At 51.2% G+C, this 18536-nt stretch overlaps 9 protein-coding genes across 9 annotated transcripts; 1 reads left to right on the top strand and 8 right to left on the bottom strand.

Moving 5' to 3' along the window:
* Positions 1-335: 335 nt before the first annotated feature.
* Positions 336-975, bottom strand: VTN31DRAFT_6312 (uncharacterized protein; the record flags this gene model as incomplete). The annotated part of the gene is made up of 4 exons (XM_069406909.1): positions 336-508; positions 562-651; positions 710-825; positions 956-975. 4 exons carry the CDS (start codon positions 973-975, stop codon positions 336-338), a joined length of 399 nt encoding a protein of 132 aa, XP_069259394.1.
* Positions 976-2034: 1059 nt separating this feature from the next.
* Positions 2035-3399, bottom strand: VTN31DRAFT_6311 (uncharacterized protein; the record flags this gene model as incomplete). Its single annotated transcript, XM_069406908.1, has 1 exon — positions 2035-3399. The coding sequence occupies one exon, from the start codon at positions 3397-3399 to the stop codon at positions 2035-2037; it is 1365 nt and encodes a 454-aa protein (XP_069259393.1).
* A 1123-nt stretch (positions 3400-4522) lies between these two features.
* On the bottom strand, positions 4523-5309 carry VTN31DRAFT_6310 (uncharacterized protein; the record flags this gene model as incomplete). Its single annotated transcript, XM_069406907.1, has 2 exons — positions 4523-4707; positions 4784-5309. The coding sequence occupies 2 exons, from the start codon at positions 5307-5309 to the stop codon at positions 4523-4525; spliced, it is 711 nt and encodes a 236-aa protein (XP_069259392.1).
* Positions 5310-7315: 2006 nt separating this feature from the next.
* Positions 7316-8461, bottom strand: VTN31DRAFT_6309 (uncharacterized protein; the record flags this gene model as incomplete). The annotated part of the gene is made up of 4 exons (XM_069406905.1): positions 7316-7397; positions 7454-7648; positions 7708-8289; positions 8343-8461. The coding sequence occupies 4 exons, from the start codon at positions 8459-8461 to the stop codon at positions 7316-7318; spliced, it is 978 nt and encodes a 325-aa protein (XP_069259391.1).
* A 1931-nt stretch (positions 8462-10392) lies between these two features.
* On the bottom strand, positions 10393-10690 carry VTN31DRAFT_6308 (uncharacterized protein; the record flags this gene model as incomplete). Its single annotated transcript, XM_069406904.1, has 2 exons — positions 10393-10408; positions 10452-10690. 2 exons carry the CDS (start codon positions 10688-10690, stop codon positions 10393-10395), a joined length of 255 nt encoding a protein of 84 aa, XP_069259390.1.
* Positions 10691-13138: 2448 nt separating this feature from the next.
* On the bottom strand, positions 13139-13775 carry VTN31DRAFT_6307 (uncharacterized protein; the record flags this gene model as incomplete). Its single annotated transcript, XM_069406903.1, has 4 exons — positions 13139-13330; positions 13394-13524; positions 13612-13711; positions 13773-13775. The coding sequence occupies 4 exons, from the start codon at positions 13773-13775 to the stop codon at positions 13139-13141; spliced, it is 426 nt and encodes a 141-aa protein (XP_069259389.1).
* A 278-nt stretch (positions 13776-14053) lies between these two features.
* VTN31DRAFT_6306 (uncharacterized protein) lies at positions 14054-15099 on the top strand (the record flags this gene model as incomplete). The annotated part of the gene is made up of 2 exons (XM_069406902.1): positions 14054-14260; positions 14323-15099. 2 exons carry the CDS (start codon positions 14054-14056, stop codon positions 15097-15099), a joined length of 984 nt encoding a protein of 327 aa, XP_069259388.1.
* A 171-nt stretch (positions 15100-15270) lies between these two features.
* On the bottom strand, positions 15271-15987 carry VTN31DRAFT_6305 (uncharacterized protein; the record flags this gene model as incomplete). The annotated part of the gene is made up of 1 exon (XM_069406901.1): positions 15271-15987. One exon carries the CDS (start codon positions 15985-15987, stop codon positions 15271-15273), a length of 717 nt encoding a protein of 238 aa, XP_069259387.1.
* A 148-nt stretch (positions 15988-16135) lies between these two features.
* Positions 16136-17052, bottom strand: VTN31DRAFT_6304 (uncharacterized protein; the record flags this gene model as incomplete). Its single annotated transcript, XM_069406900.1, has 4 exons — positions 16136-16374; positions 16441-16716; positions 16782-16896; positions 17041-17052. The coding sequence occupies 4 exons, from the start codon at positions 17050-17052 to the stop codon at positions 16136-16138; spliced, it is 642 nt and encodes a 213-aa protein (XP_069259386.1).
* Positions 17053-18536: the final 1484 nt, after the last annotated feature.

Genomic DNA, 18536 nt, shown 5'->3' with positions numbered 1-18536 from the left:
TCGGAACGGATGCATTTTCGATCTGATCTGATCATCTGATAATCATTCGATTCTGGACCCAGTACTGTTGTATGTAATAATCAACATTACTACTACTAAACATAGTCGAACATTCGGACTAAACACATCGCTGATCATGACAGAAGCATCCAACATCGTCTGGACATGCCAAATGTCCAAGATCGCACCTCCTCTATATTCGCACATCCACTCGTGTCGCGATGAACGTCCCTCGTAAAGTTGCGTCGCGCAGCCTCGAGCAAGGTACGTCCTTGCAAATAGCGGCCATTCACGGTCTCATCCGGCCGCTCAAGATCACAGGTCATGCCGAGAGCTTAGACCTGCTCGGCTCCCCACGTCGGGTCCGACTCGCGCATGTTCGCCGGGGGCTCGATCGAGGGGATGTACTCCAGCACGACATAACCAATGCCGATAAATCCGACAATGGAACCGGCAATATATCGCAGAACGCCGTCATGTAGCAAGAGGCAGCCAACGAAAATGTAGACTGCCAAGCTTCAGCATCAGCTGAAGGGAAGAGCGAGGAGGACCAGTACTTACAGGCACCTCGTCCAACAAACGAGAAGAGGAACGAAGCATAGCGATAGACATAGTCGGGCACATGAGGGAGGAACTCCAGGCCACCGATAACTTTGTTGCGGTCAGCAGCGCGTAAAGCAAACGGACGGGGCATCAAATGCGAACATACCAAGACCAAAGATGATGACATATACACCGACAACGGCCGCGCCGAGGGAAATAGGGAAGAACTGGGCGATGCCACCCAGAACCATAATGACGGCAACCGCCAGGTTAACAAGACGGCTGGGATCAACTGTCAGCCACCCGCCTTCCCTGAGGGGATACGACCTCAAATTCGATGCAACTAGCAAACACCTTCTAGCCAACACCGAGCTTGATAGCCGTAGTCCAGCGCCGAATATGAGACACGTACAAGATGTTGGAGAAGTCCATTTTGCCTGGTATCAAGAGCGCCTGGCCAGATGAAAGTATTCACGGATCGACTGAAAACTCGGCGCCGCAAACGAAATCTCGCGTGAATCGCGCTGATGGCTCCGATAGCTGGTTGTAATTCGAAAAATAAGGAGAGACAAGCGAAGCGGAAGTCTCGTTGCGCAAAGGCCGAAGCACTTGGGGCGAAGCAAAACCAAGCTTCAGGGATGTCACAGTTTAACAGCTGTTCGAATTTCAAATCGCGATCGAGGAAAGACTTGGGGATCCGATCGCAACCGTACTATGAATCGCCGACGTTAGAAGCTCCGACAACCCAGTTCAATGCCGCAAAACATACCTGGGCCCTTTGTCAAAACAATTGCTGCTCAAACGAAAATAATGGGTGGTTGGAGTAGTGATAAAGTGGTTGACTGAAGCTGCAGAGAGCCAAGTGCCAAGCGAATGGCTTGGCATGGCTTTGCAGCCACATTTCGCAGGTTAGATAAGATCACGTGACACAGTGACTTGATTTCTGCAGGATATCCGGATCGGGAAGGACGTCGGCAGACTCACGTGAAGGATAATCGTGTCGAGAGGCACGGGTTTTCTTGTTGATTGAAGCCAGAAATGACATGGCAATGAAGCAGACTGGGATAATGGTTTTTCAAGGAGCTCACTGGGACAGAAGTTTGGCTACTGTACCGCATTTCTGCAGGGATGCATGAAACCCTAATCATGTGACTCCCTGGTTCCTCCCATCGGGACGAGAAGTTGGCGAATGAAGGGGAGATTTTCTACTCAATCGCTCGATGGAAGGTTGTCCAATCTCTCTGCAAAGGTGTCTCCTAAATTGGAGCCAGGAAACGAGAAAGTATCAGTATGTACAGTGCGGGTATCTCATGCAAACTGAATCCGTATCATCCGACCCGTCATTACCATGAAGCGTAACAATATCAAACAAATCAAGCAAATCTATACATGACAATGTTAAACTGTACACAAACAATCGGAGCTTCTCCACCTCAGGATTGGAGATGGCTGGTTTTGTCGCGAGAGGAAGATAGGAGGAATCACCTCCGGTCAATAGTATGTATGCTTCTTCACAGAAGAGCAAAACTTCTTCGCCCTGGACTTGACTTCTTTCCACACCTTTCGAGCGCGCGTCAGATGATTTCTATCAAGATCAATGCTTGGCGCAGGGAAAGAGTAGTAAAACATCGGTTCTGACTGCGGCGGCGGGGGCGGTTTCTCGTGTCGTCGCGTCGATCTGAAATTCCTTCGCGACGGCTTTGGTGCGGTGCTTGTAGTCTGCTCAGCGAATCGAACATGCTTGGTCGCTGGTGCTTGATCTTCAGAGGTCCGGGCATCTGACGGAGCTTTCCCAGTCGTCATGGGTTGCTGGCTTGCTTCCGTCTCGGGCGCACGATTGTCCTCGGCGATGTTTGCCGGCTCCTCGGTCTGAGTGGAAGCGTCCACAACGAACTTCCACCACTGGGTCTGCCCCTCAACATGATGAAATGGACGAGCAATGACTGAGCGCGAAAGCGGGGACTGAGAGTACCGCCGTCCTGCATGCTTTTGCTGGAAGTTCCATGCGCTTGTATTGACAACGCCTTCTTCCAGCTCCATCCGCATGTTCCGTTTTTCGTTGCGCGTGGGCACCGAGGGATGTTTGTAAAATCCGTTGGCCACCACCCAGAACTTGTTCCGATAAACCTCCAGGGAGCCATTGTCCGTCAGAACCGAGTCAACTTCTTTCTCGGACCAGCTCCCATGCGGAGTATAAAATCGGAACACTTCCCCGTTGATGTGGTTGACGAGGTCTTGTCCGGTCCTTGCAAGATTGTGTTCATCGTTACCGGCATAGAGAACCGGGTCAACCAACTCGCTCGCACGGTTCATGACCGAGTCAATCCGCATCTGATCGCGAGGACTCGAGACTTTGGGGCGAGACACAATGTAGAGCATTGAATGTTCTGGAGGCGTTGCACACGGTTCCTTGACGGCGTTTCCGTTCCAGTTGAAATGATGGATCTGATCAGACCCATCTGCCTCCTCCAGAATTCTGGAAATTCGCGAGCAGAACTCGTTCGAAACAATGGCTTTGTCGTCGCTCTCATCGGGCATGTGTGCCTCCATGCCGTCCTCGACTTTCTGTTCCTCGATGCTGCTGATGCTGCTGCTGCTGCTCCAGTAACCGGAATCGGTCACCGCCAGCTCATAACTGTCTGGCTCAATCAGCTTGTCGATTGTTTCGATGATCTTAGAGGACATCATCGTGTCCTCATCCCCGTAGCCAACATGCGTCTCTTGGGAATCGTCAGACCCCGAAGACGCCGGGGAGAACGCATCTTCCTCATCGAGTTCCTGGGACCAGTCGAACCTCTCGGGCGAGAGGAGCTGCCGAAGTTTCCCCTCAGAGTAGATGGTCTCGGTGTAAGACATCTTGGAAAGTCAGCTGAGGAAGGACGATGAACACAACAAGAAGTCTTTGGAAGGCTTGAGAATGAAAAGATGATTGAGCCAGTGAAGGTAAGAAGTGATGATGATAACAATGATGAAGTGTCGAAGGCTTGAGTAATAGAGATGATGGTCAATCCAGTCAGAACAAGATGAGAAGAATGAGTCAAGAAGAAAAAAACTTCATCTGAAGAAGAGGCATTGTTCTATATGCACTGGATCAGAAAGCAGCAAGCAGCAAATGGACGAAAGTTTCCATCAAAACTCACATTTCACATTTTCACAGGACACAACCGTCCGGTAAAACCCGCCAAGTTTGTAAGGGCATGGGTGAAATATCCTTGCGGATATGCCTAGTAACTGCATATCTCGGGTTGGGCTTAGCCATTATTTAATAGTCTCATAAGTAGGTCCTAAAACATTTTGGTTGATGTGGGAGTCAAGAACTAACTACTGTTAGTTGACTGAGATCAGAAGAGAACAGGTGGTGGAAGTGGATTATATGCTTTGTCAAGAACGCAAAATCAAAGAAACTGCCTTGGCATTGACGGGTACAAGCAATTCACACCATGTCCGTTGCGAAAACGGTCTTCATGAGACAAAAGGCTTGTCAAAGACCAGTTGCGACAATGCATTGTCCACAGAGTACAACCACATTGAAGTGCGGGTACTTTTCACTTTGGCTCCGCACCACCACGCCCTATCTTGAAACGGTATGCTCTTGGGATAAGTGGAGATGAATGACCGGAGAGATGATCACTCGTACAAGCATTTGTCAATGCCATGAGCATGATCTCCACTATGCGAGCCGCATCTAACCATGTATTATCCGGTCAGGGCTCCGGGACACGCGATGGACGATACTGTTCGAGCCCGGTACCGATGTTTTTAGTGCTGAGTGACTGCATCATCATCGTCTGATCCGACACTGATGACTTGAGTGAATCGGATTTGCATCATGAGGTGATCTCTCGAGCCGCCGCCTCGGCAACCTGTACTTCCAGACATCGAAGAGGCCTTTCCGAGCGACTGATGCAAGAGCCTTATCCGATCCTCTCCCGGGATGGAGGACTCGGAACCCATTCCCCTTCGTCGAAAGACAGATCGCTCATAGATAGTCGACATTCTTCCATTTGAACTTTTTGTTTGCACGATCCACGGGACGATTCTGGAATTGACTTCCATGCAGCTCAAAGACAAGCTCCTTGCTGTCTTGCGATTGTCCCTGACTATCCTCCCCCGGTGGAGATGTCGGCACCGTAAATCGAAAGACGGTCTGCTCTTTCGGGATGGCTACAGCAATGCATCAGCTAAGTCCTTCAATGGCGATGAAAAAAAAAATCATATATTCCAGCAAGAAGGATCCTACTCTTTACAGCATCCTTTTCCGTAACAATGACAAATGTGAACTTTGTGTCTTTGACCACAATCCCTTTCACCCCCACTCTCCCCGCGCATCGACTACGCACGACCTCGATCTCTGCGCCGTGGAAATCCGCACTAACAAGCTTGCTTCCATGAGACAGCGCGGTGATCCGGGGCATCGTGTCCGGTTTCCGATCCTTGATGTCCAGCACCTCCTGCATGTACTCAATCCACATCTTGTGCAGTTCCCGAAACACGGCATATTTGCATTCTTCTTTGGGGATGTCGTAGATTCCGGAGATGCGTTTTTCCTTCGCAGACAGAGGTCGCGGGCGTTGCTTGCGGAGGAAATACTCCTTCTTGCGCAGGCGATGCAGACGTCGGCGGGCACGGTTGTCGGCAGGGGTGGGGGACGTTGGTCGAAGATAGAGCGGCTTCTGTCGAATCCGTTCGGTAAAGAGCTGGTCCGCAGTATCGGGAGAATGTGCCCGAGCAAGGAGCTCGTGAGCAACGTGGGATTGCGACGTCATGGTGCTAGCAGCGTTGTGACATCCCTTGAAGATGATCTCGAAAACTTGACGTTCGAGCGTTGGTGCTTTAAAATCCTGTCACGTGATATACTGACCCTACATCAAACGTCGTTTGCACCGCATTTGCCGTATCGAACGGGGTCATTTTTGGCTCTCAGTTTGGAACGCTTGAAAGTATGATATCGTGATAACCTGACTTTGTCGCAGGTGGTACGGAGTATTCGATGTCGTCGATTGAATTGGTTCAGTTCAGAAACTCCGCAGATTACCAGAAAAGTGGCTGCCCCTGAATCATCGCTTCATTATGGAGGTAAGTCAGTAAGTTAGTTTTCGCACTCCTTAAGCCGGTCGAATGTCCAAATTATCCAACGCCATGTTTTCGGCGAAACTAACTAGGTTAATGGTTATGTAAGGTTGAAAAACGAAACTGATAGAAGCAGCCTACGCCAACAAAATTCATGACTATTGACGCGATTGAAAAGGCGAGAATGGATGACTCATGAGGGCATAGTGACCTGGTCATTGCATCCCGCACAGACCAACAATTCTCTGCTCAGGGGGGGCAAACCTCTGAAGATTCGGGAGGGCTGGCCTTAAAACCTACTCCCCAACTCCGGAGCATCCACAACGACAAATCTAGCGAAATACGATGAATAGTTGCGCACACACTTCGACTGTCGAGTTAATCCTGCAACATTATGGAGCCAGCATGGGAACTCCGAACTCATACGAAAAACAGCCACAAAAAAGACGGGTCAACGGCAGATCAACATTTCTGGGCCCCGGTGAGCCTAGAGTAAATTCTGCGGAGAAGTGCCGAAGTGGGCATCTGTGGGAAGATCATCCGTTGTCAATCTTCGAGAATAACCCATAACTAACCTAATACAATAACCCTTTAAGCGTTGAGACCGTAGAAGTTCACCCCGAGCAAGGCTACCTACGGAGTTCAAAAACCATGAATTTTTGACGTCATGCCGAAACTGATCGACAGTTTCACCCTTTTCAAGGCCCACGAAAGGCAGGCCAGGACTGAGAAGCGAGAAGTGCGATTCTCCAGCCACCGAGAACGGTCTTTTTTTAAAAGATCTGCTGAGCTTAAACCGATCAGACAATGGCATGCAAACTGTATACTGAACCTGAGATCAATGGCGATCAATGCACGGAGAACTCCGGAGAAGATCAGGCAATAACTTAGCTAATCTTCAGCAAGGTTTGATGTAGATATTTGCCCCAGTTGGTCGCCGAATGTGGACATAACCTGAGAGGTTAATCAGACGCGGGACACGTTTGGCGACGGTGAGCAAGGGATAACTACGAGTACAGTCAGTACGAGAAGGCCGAAGCGAGTGGCGGTCATAACTCCGTAGAAAGGGATGATGGCCATTTTGTCTTGACAGCTGTCTACCTCCGCGGACTTGGGTGGCTATACCTTTAGTACCTATCATGTTCAATTGCTCCCTGATTACGGAGTAAGGAGTATTGGGTATAGATTGCGGAGTAAGGAGATCGTGGTATCTGCCCGATGGACCCAGCAGGACGCGTTGAAGAACCTGCCAGGGAAGCTGGGGATATCCATCTCGGATCAATAAAGGATGCGGGCGCTTGCAATGATTGAGTGGTCCAATATTGCAAGTGCGTGCATTGTTGTCCACCTACTCCGTAGATCACCGATCAATCCCATTGTTCGAATGAACCAGTTGATTACCCAAAAGATAGCTTAGTTCCTAGTCTGGTTCTCCTAAAGCAAAGAGAGTTTATCATCAATTGACCATCCTCAATGGGCAGAGAACAGGCAGCACAAGCAAGAGATGTCCAACTGAACGACAGCCCAAGGTCTTCGTCATTTCATCGTCGTAGAGAGTGGTCAATGAATGGTAGATAAAATGCGATGTCGAGATGGAGAAAGGGGGATTAAAAAAAGACGCAAGATGGGAATCAATTGCAGCCAACAACAAAAGGTGACACGGCCAAAACTTCGCCAAAACTTCGGATGGTCCAAACCAATTCTACGTCAACTTTATCCCTCCCAAACGTTCCTCAAGTCTCTTCAAGACTTCGGGGTCCGGTTCCTTTTTAGGTTTCTTGGGTCTGGAGATGAATTAGCAATCGGTGTGGGATGGTGGGAAAGGGAGGGGAGAACATACGGAATGCGTTTCGTGTCAGGGCCCTTTTCTTTCCCGCACCCTCGGCAGGTCTTTTCGTGTGGTTGATATATTGTCTCGCATTGATCGCAGACATAGCGCACGCGCATGCGTGGTTTCTTGAAGGTGCGCTGAGGCCGCTCCGGCGGCGGGTCGGCATCACCAGGATAGCCATTCGGATACTTTTCGAGATTTGGTCTAGAAATACGTCAGCTCTCCGATCATCCAGTAGAGAAGAGTGGACAGAGGGAACGTACGGATCGCGTGGGCATCTCTTGCAGCGGATGTGGCCGCAAGTGGCGCATTCCTTGACATGCTCTTGGAACACGGAATCGCAGCGATGGCAGGTGCGACGAACGCGACGCCGGATCGGTTTGTAGACGAGATCTTGCCCACCAGTGCGCGAGGGGACGGTGAGAAGAGAATACGGCTCCTTGACTTTCCTCTTGTGGGCTTCGGACTTGGAGGCCTGGGCGGCTTTGGCCTTCCGCTCCTTCTCCCTGGCTCGAGCCTCCTTCTCTTCCTTGGAACGGGCGGGCGGATAACGGGGGCATTTCTTGCAGCGGACGTGCTGGCAGCCGGCACAAACCTTGTTGGCGCCAAACGTGGTCTGGCAGCGATGGCAGGTGCGGCGGACACGCATGCGAATCGGCTTCTCGACGCGCTCGATGTTCAGTTTCTGCGGCGACATCCATTCATGGGGCTCCAGGGTGAAGCCATATTTGGCAAAGAGCGCGCGGGCGCGCTCCTGCTGCACGTAGGACCAGTCAATGGCGATCGGGCCGTTCGTAGGAGAGGTGGGAAGAGACTTGGCTGGCTTGGTGTCGGATTTCTCTGGACTACGGCGAGTTAGACGAATGTCAGGACCCCGACCGCGACGATGTGCACTTACGCAGGAGACGATTTGCTGGATTCACCATTCTTCTTCGTCTTGTTGCGACGCAGCACCGAACCCATGCGGCCTACGAAGCGCGCGATGGGATCGCGTTGCGAGTCGGACTGTTGCGACATGGCGGAGGGCAACCGAACAGTTTTCAGGGGGTTGCTTTGCGATGAATCAGGTGGTCTCTTTGAGCCGTTTTAAGCAACAGCGAGAAGCATTCGTTTTGTCGCGGAAAGGGGAGCGATAAGATTTCCGTGATTGGGACTCCTGGTGCTGCAGGGCGTCACCAAGCGGCAGCGCCGGAGTGGTCAATGGAAACCCGACCGAACGGAACAGCAGTAGGTCGGTCGAATCACAAGCCCAAAAGGCTCCAAGCACAACCAGGGCGGTCCCTGCCTGCAGAAACCCGCAATTGAAAACCGGACGGATGCTCAGGGTGTTCCGTCGACAGCACGCGGGAGATTCCTCTTTGGACGTGAAGGAGAAGCAACAGGGGGAAGAGGCTGGTCCAAGTCCCCTTACCACTGTGCTCTAGGAGGGAGTCGAGGATGACTCGAGCGAAAGAAACCGAGAAGAGAAGGGAAGAAAGATTGAAAGGGAGGATTGGGAGGGAAAAGGCTAAAAGAGAAGAAAGTCCAAGGCGGCCCTGGGGCGGAGGCGATAGAAGAGGCAAAAATTGGGGGAGCGGCCTCTGGGGGAATCGGGGGCTGATGGGCTCCAGTTTCTAGGCTAAGAGAGTTTTGGTCGGGTAAGCTTTGGACGGCGCTACGGAGTGTACATGCACGCACGCTATACAAGAGGGGGCATACCCTGAAGAGTTAAGCCTAGGTAAGCTAAGGTTAGATTTCACAGCGGAATCCGCAATTTCGCATCAGGCCATTTGAATTAAGTTACTGGATTCGCTTAGACTCTTAATACTTGGATAGTGTGACTCTAGTATGGTGGAAAACCTCTGCGGGCCGCCAGAGGAGCCACTCAAGCATCCCGCACCTACGAGTAAGTTACTCGCAGTTAACTTACGACTAGGTTAGTTAGGTTATGAGTAGGTTATGTACCGACTAAGTAAGCATTTGGCCCATTTTCCATTTTTCCCGCGGAAGGGCGTGCACACACCATTGCGTGTTTGGGGACCTGCAGGTGGGCTCTTCAGGAGGAGTGGGCCAATAGCCTCCCTTGGTGCTCATCACGAGCCAATTGACGAGCTCAGAATCGGAGCCTTTGCTGGGTTGGGAAAGGCGTAGTTGCGACGAGCCACTCAGCGCGAGCCGACGGGGGCCTTCACCGAATCACAGATTGAGCAACCTGGGGAGGTGTCCAAAATTGGAGCGCTTGGCACATCGCACGTAATCGGCCAGGAATCCATTGGCGGGGATTCGTCATGATGGTTGGGGCACATGGGTCGCAGCTGGGAGCTGCGTAGCCAATGCAAGGTTGTGTGCGGCGGGTGGAGCCGCTCTGTGGCCAAACGGCCACACTATGACAAATTGGTGCGTTGCTGGCTGGGACAAAATCCATGCGGATTGCGGAATTGCGGATCGAGCACCCGCCATGGCGGATTGGGATGGAGAGGGGGTCGTTTCTGTGTACTCGGGAGATACTAGGTACATACATAACATAGGTAGGTTAGGTAGGTACTAGGTAGACAATTACAGACGTGGCTCAAAAATTATTAAGTTATTCAAGATTCAAGATCGGACGTTAAATGAGAAGAGTCATTTAGGCATTCTGGCTTGTGATCAAAGACTCCTCAATCATGGGAATTCGGAATCCTGAAATCCGACGGCCAGCATGGTTACAATCAACATGGCCAAGGCAACCTCCGATCTGCAGTTCGCAAGTCGCCAGATCCAGGTGATTGGGAGAATGAACAGCCCAGCCGCGTGAAGAAACTCGGCCACGCTGTCTGCTGCAGCGAAGAGCGGTAAAGGAAACAGAGAGAGATCCCCAAAAGCCAAGGGAGCGGAACTACTCGTACATAAGTTAAGTCAACTAGTTAACTTAGTTAAATGAACCTTGTTCTGGAAGAAGGTTCAGCGTGCTCCATCATTGGACCAGGGTATTAGTCATTCTCTAGCCTGATTCGGCATAGCGTCCCATTAGCGCTGAACTCAATCCTACCGTCGTACGGAGGTTGTAAACCTGTCCGGGTTGCCCGATTGCGGTTTAGCGTACTCGTAAAAGAACGGGAGGATGGGTCTGGCCTGTTCGGGCCGCACAAGCCCCCGAGCGCTACACTCGGTCGGGACTAGCGCCATGCGAAACGGTCCAAGCGTCAACTTGCTGACTTGGCAGTTGGCGCCCGTTGGCGGAACTGGAAGGCGGGAACGGTGCTCCCGCCATCTCTGTTTTGCCGCCATGCCTGGCCGATGAGAGTGACAGTGTCCATCTCCTCCTGACGAAACAACCGAGGTTCAATTCAACGAGCGGATGATTTGACTTTAAGAGAGAAATCTGAAGCAGCTCGCTCAATCAATCCATCCAATTCGGATTGATCGATAACCCTGGAACCCAGTCCTACTCCTGACACAATCGAGTCCCTAGCCGTTTTTCTCCGAATGTTTAATACATGTACCTATACAGTACTGTACTATCTACTCAGTACAGTACTCCGTACTCCGTTGTTGGCTGTTTGTAGGGTCCAAGCCATGTGTTTTCACGAGTCATGTCTCTGCTGCATAAACTCATCCCAGAGTCAGAGGAGCCACACCACGTGTTGCGGTTCGGGAAGATAGCGCGTCGTTGAAAGTCTCCTTATCGCAGTAGGCTACTTGCGAGTAACTAGTTGATAACTCCGTACATAGTTGATCATTGATACGGATTTACGGACATTACTTTTGATTGATGATATCGCTGTCATTGTCATTCATACGGAACGGTGTTCTTGACAGATTCCGTGGCTCCTTGGCAATTCTTCAGCCCCTGTCGACGGGGTTTCCTCTTCCATGCAACTGCAGCCGGCTGACAGGGATCTATCGCCACGGCTGGACAAGGTTAAAACGGTGAACACTAGGAAAAGCAAAGGCACGGGCCGACCGTTAGATAGACCTTTTGCTTCAACGTTTTGGTTTGCACTCTTTTGACAAGATCGAAGCTTCGCAAGCAACTGAACGGCCTCGATGTAATATTAGCTGGCAGCTGAGTCTAGTCTCCTGTCTAACAGCGGTCTAGAGTTTGTTCACCAACCGCTTGAACTTGCTTGTAATTACTAGCGGCTGGTCCGCCGTTTCGGTTGTGACATGTTCCGCCAAAATCCACTGCATCCACATCTACAGTACCCTAATAGCCTCCATAGCGTTCGGCCCGGGACTCTCTCTCTCGGCTCCCGCACATGACATGAGCCCTGATCCACAACAACGGTCGGATCTAGACTGCTCGTTGCAGCAATGTTATTGATGTCCTTGGTACGAATACTCTGTACGGAGTACAATGTACTTGTATGTACTCCGTATGTACTCTGTACATGCACAGTCTGTCCAGATTCAACGGTCGGCGCTCAGACATGTCTGCAGAATGGCGCTGTGCTGGTTGTACAGCATACTCGGCTGCATGTACCCTGTACTTGAGTACTTCCTTAAGCATCCTGCATGCACAGCATGTCGCGTTCATCACAGAGCGCAAACTTTATCCTGAGTTCTTGACAACTATGTGTGATTGTCTCACACTCGCAATCCCCATGCAAAACCCTCAGAGAAACGGCGAAGTAAATCCACAATGAATCAATCAAGTACGGAGTACTCTGTGCGCGAAATGGCAAAACCGAGGCATTCGTATTGTCGATGCAAAACTGTTGTGCAACCTGCGTCGTCAACACCGACGATCGTTTGATTCCGTCCGATGTTCGAGCCATCATGCCACGGCGGCAACTGGCATGGCACTAGGTAATGTACAAGGAAGCTATCTGCAATGTCCAGATCATTCCGGTTTCCCGGGCAAAAATCGCAATGCGGTTGGACTGAGAAGCTCCCAGCTCCCCGCAGGTTACAGTCTTGTGCTGCATGCTGTGATGCTCCAGACTTGATCATCATACCAACCTGGGTCATTACCCCGGGAAACAAAGTCGGCATGTTCACACGTACTCGGTCCGTCGTCCGACACTCGATGGACTTGGACAGTCGGCAATTAACTCCGATGTTGCTCATGGCTGGTCTTACGAGAGTTGATCTGAGTCGCAACAGGCCGCTTCCCAAGTCTATCGGCCTGAGCAGATGATCAGCGGCCATGATGACAAGCCAAGCTGGCTGATCTCTTCATGCTCTGCCCCGTCGTTCGATACTCGCCGGAGCCAACGGTCGGCAGTCGATACTGACGAGATCCATGGCTTCGTACAACCTTTGCGTGATCTCAAAGATGAGTCGTTGGTAAATGCTCTATCACTGTCCCTCTTAGTGGCAGCAGAAGAGCTCGCACGTTTCTTCTATCCCAAATCTACCAGCTTATTAGGTATTATCATGATCATGACGCCAGACTGAATCTTTCGTTCAAGGAACACCGTCGGTACGTTCACGGTCTGTCCGTCGACACTCGGCAGAGTCGACAGTCGACATTGACAGAGCCGATGGCTTCGTACTGCCATTGCATGATCTTAGAGATGTCCGGTCGGTAGACCCTAAGTTTCGATTCCAGAGTCCCAAACAACAAGTCCGCACGTTGCCCTATCCCATTCTATCGACCTGACTAGATGATCAACATATATCGGACCGCACGCAGCGGCTCGAATTGGTCTTCCAACCCATCATAGTTCCAGCGAATGACCCAATGTGCAAATAGACATAGCTTGCGTTTTCCCTCGACCAACACGGTTATCCTCAATCTTCTCCCGACAGTTTGCTCTGGATATTCAACACATCGCTCTCACTCTCCACCTCAATCACGCGATTCACCTCCGCCGTATTGCGCATCAACTCCACTGCGCCAGCGTACATCATGCGCGACGACGGGTTGCAGTTCTCCGGCAGATAATAAAGCATGACATACGGCACGGTGAGACGGCCAGATGGCTGTTGTCGGAATCCGAGTCAGCAGCGACGAAAACAAGACACTCGGGGAGGCCAAAAACTGACCAATGTGAACGGGTAACTCAGCAGGACGAATCGCGGCGACGAGTCGGGAAGCTCGTCGGCAATGTCTTGGAGACTGGAGTGGACGGTGTCATCCTCTGGACGGATCTCTTTCGTTTTGGGGTCGATGACATCTGCAAGAGCACGAACGGACGTTCAGTTGGTTTGCGGCTCAGTCATTATTGTATCGAGCAGACGCAGGAAAGAGAAAAGGCACGGACAGATGATGCCCTGCGGGTCTTTGGCTCGAGAGGTTCCCAACCGGAACTTCCGCAGTTTCTCCTTGGTTTCTGGCGTAAAGGTATATAATCGACTTTCGGACTGGAGGATGGACAATTGTCAGCCTGTTAGTCCGGCGTCGTTGGATGGAATAGATTCCTACCATTTTGCAGGATATGTCTGGCGTCGGAACCTTTACACTTCAACTGGCAAAACACTCAAGAGATGCGAGCAATAAGAAGGTAGATGATGCAATAAGATCTACTGTTGTGATAGCTGCCCACCATCGAAACTGAACCCCACGGCGGAGACCAGCTTACCTAAGGGCCTAACCCCACAAGAGAGCAGTCCTTAGGGCCTCAGGGACCGCAAAGTCGGAACCCGTACCGAGTTACGTACTCTCTCAAGTTCTAATAATTGCTTCCAATTCGGACTCGCATTCTCATGTTCAGTCGCATTACTCAATTGACCAGACATTTGTCTAGCCCTACGTCCAACTTCCCGCAAACCGCCGCCCCGACTATTGCGAAATCAACAACCTCCGCGCTCTCTGCCATGAGTTTCCCTTTGCCCAAGTTCTACGAGAACAAAAACAAGAAAATCCAGACAGCAGCATGTCTGATCATTGGCGATGAGGTTCTCGGCGGGAAGGTATACTCTTCTACCTCTCTCTCTCTTCGAGTCAATGAATCAGCTAACCGACAAACCAGTAGACCGTCGATACCAACTCGGCCTACTTTGCCCGCTGGTGCTTCAACCTCGGCATCCAACTCAAGCGCATCGAGGTGATTGCCGACGACGAGGAGGAGATTATCGAAGGCGTGCGACGCATGTCCGATCGGTACGACCTCGTCGTGACGAGCGGCGGCATCGGCCCGACCCACGACGACATCACCTACCAGTCGATCGCCAAGGCCTTCAACCTGAAGCTCAAGCTGCACGAGGAGGCATTCGAGCGGATGAAGAAACTCACCCGACCGCACCCGATGGCGCCGTCGTTTGACTGGGACACTCCGTCCCCCGCGCTGAAGGCGCGCAAGCGCATGGTGGAGCTGCCCTACGACGAAACCGTCCCCGAGAAGGACCAGAGTGTCTTTGTGGCGGATGACTCGTGGGTGCCCGTCGCTACGGTTAACGGTAATGTCTACGTGCTGCCCGGTGTGCCGCGCCTGTTTGAGAAATTGCTCGAGGGCCTCACGCCCGTGGTGAAGCCGCGCTTGGCCGGGCCGGGAGCCCACCGGATCATCATCAGCACCCCGCTGCCGGAGAGCGTCATTGCGCACTACCTCGGCGAGCTCGCCCTGCGGGTCATGCCGCATGGCGTCAAGGTCGGCAGCTACCCGCGCTGGGGGAAGAAGAATAACACCGTCACGCTCGTCGGCAATGACCCCGCGTATCTGGAGTCCCTCGTCCCGGAGGTCGAGCGCAATGTTCAAGGGAAACGAGTGCAGCGAGAGGACGAGGAGGATGAGCCAAAGACCGGTTCATGAGAGAGTCTTTTTTTTTCCTCATTAGAGTAGTACATAGTACATACCTGCATGGCTGTACTGTACATGTCATTCAAGCTTGATGATATGATAATAAGATACCAATACAAAAGCATCGCGTTTCCTCAAAACTCGATAACTTGAGAATACTGGACTGGATTGTTCAACGCAAGTCTAGCGGAAATAGAGTACTTTCGATCGATCAAACAAACAAATCCCATACGATAGAGCAGCAACCATCAACAGAACCAAACAAAATAAACAACAGGGAAAAAGAGAAAAGAAGAGTTCCACATGGCTAGGAATACAAGTCACAAACCATGTCTTGATGAATGCCTGATGCCCCTCGCCTGTCCCAAAGAGGAAAAAAAAAAACAGATTGAAGGTGGTTTGCTTTTTACATATCCTTTGCTTGTCCCCGTTTCCATCCAAAGTGAAGAAAAAGGAAGTGAAGACCTGGGTGATATGCGAGGGAAATGGAAAGAAAAAAAGAAAAAAAAAGAAAAAAAAGGTAGAGGTGGGAATGACTGGCGCACATTGGCACAGGCGCTTTTTCAGGTGGAATGCCATATGGCAGAGACAAAGAAAACAAAAGAGGAGGGAAAAAAAAGGGAAATAAACATCCAGCTTCACGAGTGGTATATTGTCACACCCAGGGTATAAACGAATCGGCAGATGAGCTCCTCGAAAGGGGGTCACTTCCAAGGAGATGAATGATGAGGATCGGCTGGGAAATGCACGAGAGAAGAAAATAAAAAAAGACGGGTTGGTTTGCTTCAGTCGTCCCGATTCACCAGGCGCCGAAACAATCGTAATGAAACCCGTTCTGCAAAAGGGGAAGCCAAGGGAGACGTGAGAGAGAGAGAGAAAGGGAAGAAACACCCGAGGCATGGTCTTTCGTATCTGACGTCGAGCAGAATGAAATCAAGTTCTATCCCCAAAGAGGGCAGCGCCCGATAACCATGAGCTCGAAGTAAAGAGGAAGTTCGAGAACGTGATCTCATGTCCAGAGACATCTTTTTTTTTTCTGGTTCTGTTTTCACATGATCACACACTTGGAGCAGCAACCGGCGTCCTCGTTCGGCTCGGCCACGTCCATCTTGTTCTGGGGTGCGCCGCTGCCGGCACCGCCGGGTCGGGAGGGATAGGACGACATTTCCTTGTTATAGCGACGGATTTCGCGGACGAGGTCGTAGAAGGCGTTCTCCACGTTGATGCGCGCCTTGGCGGACGTCTCGATGAATTTGCAGCCGAACTGCCGCGCCAGTGCCTCCCCCTCTGTTATTCGCCATCATCAGTGGATTGTCCCGAGTGACTCATTTTAGCCTGCCATCATCCACGTACCCTGCTGCGACACTTGGCGCTCTCGCTCCAGGTCGCATTTGTTGCCAACCACGATGATCGGGAAGTAGTCCTTGTCCTTGACGCGCAGAATCTGCTGTTGGAAGGTTAAGATCTCATCGAAGGATTGGCGTGACGTGATCGAGTACACCAGCAGGAACCCTTCTCCGGTCCGCATGTATTGCTCCCGCATTGCCGAGTATTCCTCTTGGCCGGCCGTGTCCAGAACGTCCAACAGCGCAACCTCATCGTCGATCACGCACTGCTTGCGGTATGAATCTGCGGACAACCACACGTGTGAGCTGGGAGTACGGCATCGGGGATCGTCATCACAAGGCGTCTACCTTCAATTGTCGGGTCGTATTCGTCGACAAAGTGCGACTGGATCAATTGGATGGTCAAGCACGATTTGCCTACACCGCCTCCACCGACAACGACCAGCTTGTATTCTCGCAAGAACTATTACACCAAAAAGAAAAAAGGGAGCCCGTTAGCATTGCCCGGAATTGTTGAATTGGTTCATTGTTCCAAGCCGATGCCGGTGCGACAGAGAGCGGTCGATCGCCCCCGGCGCATGCTCAGCAAAACAGAATTGGGACTTACTTTCGATGCCATGATTGCGAGAAGCGAGAAGCGACCACGACCGAGGGATTGAGATGACCGAACCGAGAGAGAAAAACCGTCCTCGTCACGCAAGAGGCGCAGGATCGCGCAGGGAGCAGGGAAATTCAACCGCGCTGCTCGAAGAGACGGAGGGGGTGGCTGGAATGAATTCTAGCGAAAGATGGCCGGCTGGGTAATAGGGTTTGTCGGGGGAGGCTTGGGCCTTGGGGAAAAGGATTGGACCCAGATAAGTGGGATAACTCTGGGATGAGCTTCTTCTGAGACCTTCAGCCTAGGGAATTTTTTATGAACGTATTTTTTTTTCTTGAATTGCAATCGAACTGGGCCCTCTGGGGTTGGTTTAACTTGGTTACTTTTTGGCACTCTGGCCGATTTGGTGACCTAAAGGCGGCCGGTCCCAGCGCTCAGCGAATCAATCAGCGTGATTAAGAGAGAGGGGCGTTGCCAAAGGACCACTGGAAAGCCAAGCGAGGGGTTAGCCTGGTAAGTCACATTTGATCGAGAGACAGAAGAAAAAAGAAAACACGAGGTGTGCGGTCAGGGGAGAGAGTGAACCTATAGATTGCAATTTCTTGCCTTCCAAGGCTTTAAAGCTACGGAGTAGTTTGTACGGAGCAGTACAGTAACTTAGTCGAGTGACGGATTACTGCATGTACACCTTGAGTTACGTACTCTAAAGAATGAAGGGACTGAAGGAAGGACTGGGATTCCCCATCCAATTGCTCATCGTGTTGGAACTTGGAACTTGGGGCGCAGTCCTCCAAATTGATTAAAAAATTCACAGGGACTTCCAAGGTTAGCTCCTTGGTGATGCGTGAAATTGTTCATCCCATGCACGGAAAATCCGGGTGGTTTGGTCAAAGTGTCCGCGTTGGAAAAAAAAGAAAAGGGGGAGGGGGCGGGTGTGGCTTAAAGTTCTCCCTAATAATCCGACAAACAAGACAAACAGTTCCATTCCAGGTTAGACCGGTTAGACCATTGGTTTTAGTCCTTTTGGAGGCGCGCTAGACCCCATCACATCCAGATCGTTCCATGGCACCTCGATTGCTGGCCATTCATTAATTGCTGGAATGGCCACTCGCACACCACGCGATACGGACAAGTGACTGAATTACGAGGAGGAGGACCCTCTTGGAAATCAGTCCACGACGGAACAACTCTGAGCAAACATTGAATTCACCGCGAGGGGCTTTTGGGAAATCATGATCACCGGGAAATATTCTTGGCAGAGAAAGTACAGTACTCATAGGTTACCTTATTATGAAGACACGTGATCGAGCGGATCTGCGATTCAGGGGCATAACCTCACTAATATTTACTCCCTGTTGCGTGCATGCATGCGCCTTTTGGACAGGCAATGGGCATTGTTGTTTCTGGAAGCCGGTTGGAAGCACCCTAACTGGGCGATCAATCACTGCGCGAGGTTAACGGCCGGCTTAACCTCGTGCAATCAAAGGCAATTGACCCTCAACGGA

Source organism: Thermomyces dupontii, assembly GCF_041956625.1.
Source record: "Thermomyces dupontii strain NRRL 2155 unplaced genomic scaffold VTN31scaffold_6, whole genome shotgun sequence".
Taxonomy (NCBI): domain Eukaryota; kingdom Fungi; phylum Ascomycota; class Eurotiomycetes; order Eurotiales; family Trichocomaceae; genus Thermomyces; species Thermomyces dupontii.
The sequence above is the reverse complement of the archived record's forward strand: the minus strand, read 5'-3'. Positions and strand labels throughout refer to the sequence as shown.